At 51.0% G+C, this 6098-nt stretch overlaps 1 protein-coding gene across 1 annotated transcript in view; it reads left to right on the top strand.

Moving 5' to 3' along the window:
* The first annotated feature begins 2974 nt into the window (after positions 1 to 2974).
* The window catches only part of c2cd3 (C2 domain containing 3 centriole elongation regulator), a 191107-nt gene continuing 187983 nt past the window's right edge, over positions 2975 to 6098 (top strand). The window contains exon 1 of the mRNA XM_072477143.1: positions 2975 to 3152. Within this exon, the coding sequence (XP_072333244.1) occupies positions 3104 to 3152 (49 nt within the window). The 5' untranslated portion in view covers positions 2975 to 3103. The remainder of the gene's footprint in view (positions 3153 to 6098) is intronic.

Raw genomic sequence — 6098 nt, 5'->3', positions numbered from 1 at the left:
ACCAGCTCCCCATCCGACCAAAAGACCGCCCCTATACTGCCTTCGAAATAGCCGGCCGGCTCTTCCACTTCCTCAGGGTCCCCTTCGGTGTTACAAATGGGGTCTCCGTCTTTCAAAGGGCGATGGACCAAATGGTGGACCAGTACGGTTTGCGGGCTACATACCCGTACTTGGACAATGTCACCATCTGCGGCCATGACCAGCAGGACCATGACGCTAACCTCAAAAAGCTCCTCCAGACCGCCCGAGCCCTTAACCTGACCTTTAACGAGGAAAAATGCGTTTTCCACACCACCTGTCTAGCCATCCTCGGCTATGTCATGGAAGACGGGGTCCTAGGTCCTGACCCCGACCGCATCCGCCCCCTTAAGGAACTCCCTCTCCCCCGCAGCCTGAAGGCCCTCAAATGGTGCTTGGGGCTTTTCTCTTATTACGCCCAGTGGGTCCCCAAGTATGCGGACAAAGCCCGCCCACTCATAAAGACCACCATGTTTCCCCTCTCGGCTGAGGCTCAATTGGCCTTCAACCGCATCAAGGCTGACATCATCAAGGCCGCTACGCACGCAGTGGACGAAACCATTCCTTTCCAGGTAGAGAGCGATGCATCAGATATCGCCCTGGCTGCTACCCTCAATCAGGCAGGCAGACCAGTAGCGTTCTTCTCCCGAACCCTCACCGCCTCCGAGGTTCGACACTCTGCAGTCGAAAAGGAGGCACAAGCCATTGTGGAGGCTATGCGGCGCTGGAGACACTACCGCGCCGGTAGGAGGTTTACCCTCGTCACCGACCAACGGTCAGTCTCCTATATGTTCGATAACACGCAACGGGGCAAAATAAAAAATGATAAAATTTTGAGGTGGAGGATCAAACTCTCCACCCACACGTACGATATCAAGTATCGTTTAGGGGAGCTCAACGAGCCCCCTGATGCCCTGTCCCGCGGCACATGTGCCAACACGCAGGACGACCGCCTGCAAGCCATCCACAATGACCTCTGACACCCGGGGGTTACCCGGCTCGTCCATTTTATCAACTCCCGCAACCTACCTTACTCAACCAAGGACGTCAAGGCCATGGTCAGGGCCTGCCAGATCTGTGCGGAGTGCAAACCGCACTTCTACCGGCCAGACAAGGTTCGGCTCGTGAAGGCCTTGGGTCCCTTTTGAGCGACTGAGCGTGGACTTCAAGGGGCCCCTCCCGTCCACCAATCGTTATGCCTATTTCCTCACCGTTATCGATGAGTTCTCCCGTTTCCCATTCGCCATTCCCTGCCCCGACATGACCTCAGCCACGGTGATTAAGGCACTGCACAGCATCTTCACCCTGTTCGGTTTCCCCGCTTATATCCACAGCGACCGGGGTACATCGTTCATGAGCGATGAACTGCGTCAGTATCTGCTCAGCAAAGACATCGCCTCGAGCAGAACGACCAGTTATAACCCGCGGGGAAACGGGCAAGTGGAGAGGGAGAACGCGACAGTGTGGAAGGCTGTCCTTCTGGCCCTGCAGTCGAGAAGTCTCCCAACTACCCGCTGGCAGGAGGTCCTACCCAATGCCCTATACTCCATTAGGTCACTCCTCTGCACGGCCACGAATGAGACCCCTCACAACCAATTGTTTGTCTTCCCCAGGAAGTCTACGTCCGGGGTCTCGCTTCCACCTTGGCTGATGGCTCTGGGGCCTGTTCTTCTCCGGAGGCACACGGGGAGCCATAAAACGGACCCCCTGGTTGGAAAGGTCCGACTGCTCCACGCCAACCCCAGTTACGCCTACATTGAGTACCCTGACAGCAGGCAAGATACGGTTTCCCTCTGGGATCTGGCACCCGCTGGATCCCCCACTACAGACGCCCCTTCCCGTGCCGCTCCCCTGCAGGACCCAGCGCCCCCTACAACACACCCCCTTCCGGCCCTATGTTGGTGAGCACCTACCTTTACACACCCCGCTGGCGCTGGCACCGCTACCCCCGGCTCTGCCTAGTCCCCCTGCCCCGACCCAGACCGAAGCTCCGGCCGCTGTGCTCCCGGATGTACCCTCAACTGGGATGTCTGTGCCCGCCGCACCACAGCCCGAACTGAGGAGGTCGATGAGGACGATCAGACCACTGAGACGGATGGACCTATGATGGCACTTCACCCCCGCCGGCCTCTTTTTTAAACAGGGGGTGAATGTGATGAACGGTTACTGCCTTGTCATCATGTAAGGTGATGTCCCCTTTAAGACCGGGCTTGGAGCCCTGGGGACTCCGCCTCTGGCGCCGCCCATCTGTGAGCCGTATATAAGGTGCTGCCTTGTGGGCTGTGCAGCAGTTAGTACATGTTTTGGCTCTAGCATAGTTCTTAGTCTATAAACAAGCCTTCTTTACCGTTTACACTCTCAAGTGTCATTATTGAGGGTACCCCAATCGGAGAAAAAGAGTAGCTGGAAATCACTAGTAAAATGCCATAAGGATCAGTGCTCTGATCATTGCTCCCAGTGTTTATAAAAGATTTGGAGTCTGCACCCGCCTATTTATTAAACAACATATTTAATGTGGAAAAATACATGGCAATGAAAGGAATGTATAAATTAATTGCCTCTGGACGAAAAGACACAACCTGGTCCAATGAAGGTCTCCAACCCCCAATATTATTAACCTTTCCTCTTTCAGTGTTTTTCAGGCCGGAGTGCCTATGCAATTAAACATTTACTAGTTTTATTTCATATTTCCAACCTTTTCTTCCCCCATGATGGTCTCAGCTTTCCAAAATGTTACGCCCGTCACAACGAAAGGGCAGCACTCACCAAGAGGGATGCGACGCTGCTGCTCCGCCATCCCATAGGGCGGCGCGTCGCTGGTCCTCCGCCGTCCCACGTGGTCTTTGGTTGGCGGCGGGTTTGAAAGCCGAGTCCGTTGCCGGGGAGAGCGGGCTTTGTAAACAAAAGTGAGTGAGGCGTCACTGTTGGTCCTCCAGTATCCCAGGGTGCAGCGCGGGCCGTGTCCCTGCCGCCGGCACTGGGGCTGGCAGCGGGATAGTGCGGGAGGCGGTTTTGTTGCTGGAGGACGAGCCAGGGCGAGGTGAAGATTACTCGAAGTCATGTGCAGGAAAGTAGCAGGGAAACAATGAAAACTAAAAAAGCCAAAGCGGCGAAACTCGGAAAGAAGAACCGAGGTAAGGGCACGTTCTCCCTTCTGTTTGAAATGTTGTTATTTGGCCCTCGCTTCTTTAGGCCGACTTGTGAGTAGCAACTGGTTATCAATGACTACTGCACAAGGTGTTCCGAGTTTAAGAAATTAAGTGTAAGAAATAAAAGCAGAGAGTGCTGAAACACGAAGTTCCGAAGGGGAATCATGTTGGACTCGAAACGCTAATTCTTTCTCTCCTTGGATAAGTTTTTCCAGCACTTTCTGTTTCTCATTGAATTTACAGTGCAGAAGGAGACAATTCGGCCCATTGAGTTTGCACCGGCCCTTGGAAAGAGCACCCCACACCTCATCCGTATCCCAGTGACCCCCCCCCCCCCCTAATCATTTGGACACTAACGGCAATTTTACACTAACGGCAATTTTATCATGCCCTGTCCACCTAACCTGCACTTCTTTGGACTGTGGAAGGAAACTAAAGCACCCGGAGGAAACCCGTGCAGACTCCACACAGGCAGTGACTCAAGTTGGAAATCGAACCTGGGACCCTGGAGCTGTGAAGCTACTGTGCTGCCTGATTTCGAACATCCGCAGTATTTTGCTTTTTTACCTATTATTCATTTATGGGATGTGATCGCCTCTGGCTATGCCAGCATTTATTGCCCATCCCTAGTTGCCCTTAAGAATGTGGTGGTCAGCTGCCCCCTTGAACTGTTGCAGTCCATGTGGTGTAGGTACACCCATAGTGCTGTTGGAGAGAAGGGGGGATTCCAGGAATATTGGGCATGACTGAAATCCTGAACTGCATAACCTGAAAACATTCAGGTCGCTCTAGATTTTGGTCTGAGAAGGGTCTATCCTTTGAAAGCTTGGTTTATCGGTTTTGGTTTCCTGGTCTAGCCACTGTCAACTGATTGCAGCCTGCCAACATGGCGCAGCTGCCAAGCTGCTTTGCACCTTGCTGTGCGAATGGCGGCATTAGAAAATAAACTTGACTATGTCTTCAAGGACTTAAGATCCTAATGGTTTTTCCTCATGTCACTTCTTGTCGTTTTGTCAATCATGTTAAACAGGTACCCACACTTATCAACCCTTCACCTGTCGGAAACTGTTTCTCTTTGCCTACTGTATCGAAACCTTCATGAATGGGCGGTATGATGGTGGGGTGGGGTGGGGGGGGGGGGGGGGTGACAGTGGTTAGCACTGCTGTCCCACAGCACCAGGGACCAAGTTAAATTCCGGCCTTGGGTGGCTGTCTTTGTGGAGTTTGTGCATTCTCCTTGGGTCTGCATGGGTTTCTCTGGGGTGCTCCGGTTTCCTCCCACAGTCCAAAGATGTGTGGATTAGGTCGATTGGCCATGCTAAATTATCCCGTAGCATCCAAGGATGTGCAGGTTAGGTGGGGTTATGGGGATGGGGCGTGGGAGTGGGTCTAGATAGGGTGCTGTTTTGGAGGGTCGGTGCAGACTCAAGGGGCCAAATGGCTTCCTTTTACACTGTCGGGATTCTGAGAGTTTAAACATCTCCATCAAACCTCCTTTAGCTTCTGCTTGAAGGAGAGCGAACCCTGCTTTCCACTCGTTCATGTTAATCCATCGTAAGATTTTAGAGTCTGTTATTAAAGATGAGATTGTGGGGTATATGGAAGTGCATGATAAAATTTGACTAAGTCAGCAAGGCTTCGTCAAGGGGAGGTCATGTCTGACAAATCTGTTAGAATTCAAGGAAGTTAGACAAAGCAGAACCAGTGGACATGATCTATTTAGATTTCCAGAAGGCCTTTTGCAAGATGCCATATTGGAGGCTGTTAAATAAGTTAAGAACCCATGGTGTTAAGGGCATGGATAGAGGATTAGCTGACTGGCAGAAGGAAGAGTATGGGGATAAAGGGGTCTTTTTCAGGATGGCAGCCAGTGACTCGTGGTGTGCCTCGGGGGTCAGTGTTGGGTCAACTTTTCACAATATAAATTAACCCTCGGGAAGAAGGAACTGAGGGCACTGTTGCTAAGTTTGCAGATGATACAAAGGTATGCTGAAGGACATGTAGTATTGAGGAAGCAGGGGAGCTACAGAAGGATTTGGACAGACTTAAGAGAGTGGGCAAAGAAGTGGTAGATGGACTGCAATGTGGAAAAGAGTGAGGTTATGCACTTTGGTAGGAAGAATGGAAGCATAGACTATTTTCTAAATGGGAAAGTAGGAAATCAAAAGCACAAAGGGACTTAGGAATCCTAGTTCAAGATTCTCTTAAGGTTAAAGTGCATGTTCAGTCGACAGTTAGGAAGGCAAATGCAACAATAGCATTCATGTGGCGAGATCTAGCAGACAAGAGCAGGGATGTATAAGATGGTCAGACCCCATTTGGAGTATTGTGAGCCGTTTTCGGCCCTGTATCTAAGGAAGGATGTGCTGGCCTTGTAAAGGGTCCAGAAGAGGTTCACAAGAATGATCCCTGGAATGATGAAATTGTCATATGAGCAGGGTTGAGGACTCTGGGTCTGTACTCGTTGGAGTTTAGGAGGAGGAGGGGGGATCTTATTGAAACTTACAGGATACCGAGAGGCCTAAATAGAGGGGAAGTGGAGAGGATGTTTCCACTAGTAGGAAAAACTAGAACTCGAGAACACAGCCTCAGACCGAAGGGACGATCCTTTAAAACTGAGATGAGAAGGAATTTCTTCAGCCAGAGGATGGCAAATCTGTGGAACTCTTTGCTGCAGAAGTCTGTGGAGCCCAAATCATTGAGTACCTTTAAGACAGAGATAGACAGGTTCTTAATTAATAAGGGGGGAAGGCAGGAGAATGGCGATGAGAAACATGGCAGGAGAATGTGGATGAGAAACATATCAACCATGATTGAACGCTGGAGCAAACTCGATGGGCTGAATGGCCTAATTCTGCTACTATGTCTTGTGTTATTGTAATCCCTCTTCATGGAGATATCTTGATACATTCCTTCTGTCGGCTTTCCAAA

Source organism: Scyliorhinus torazame, chromosome 15 (genome assembly GCF_047496885.1).
Source record: "Scyliorhinus torazame isolate Kashiwa2021f chromosome 15, sScyTor2.1, whole genome shotgun sequence".
NCBI classification, from domain to species: Eukaryota; Metazoa; Chordata; class Chondrichthyes; order Carcharhiniformes; family Scyliorhinidae; genus Scyliorhinus; species Scyliorhinus torazame.
The sequence above is the reverse complement of the archived record's forward strand: the minus strand, read 5'-3'. Positions and strand labels throughout refer to the sequence as shown.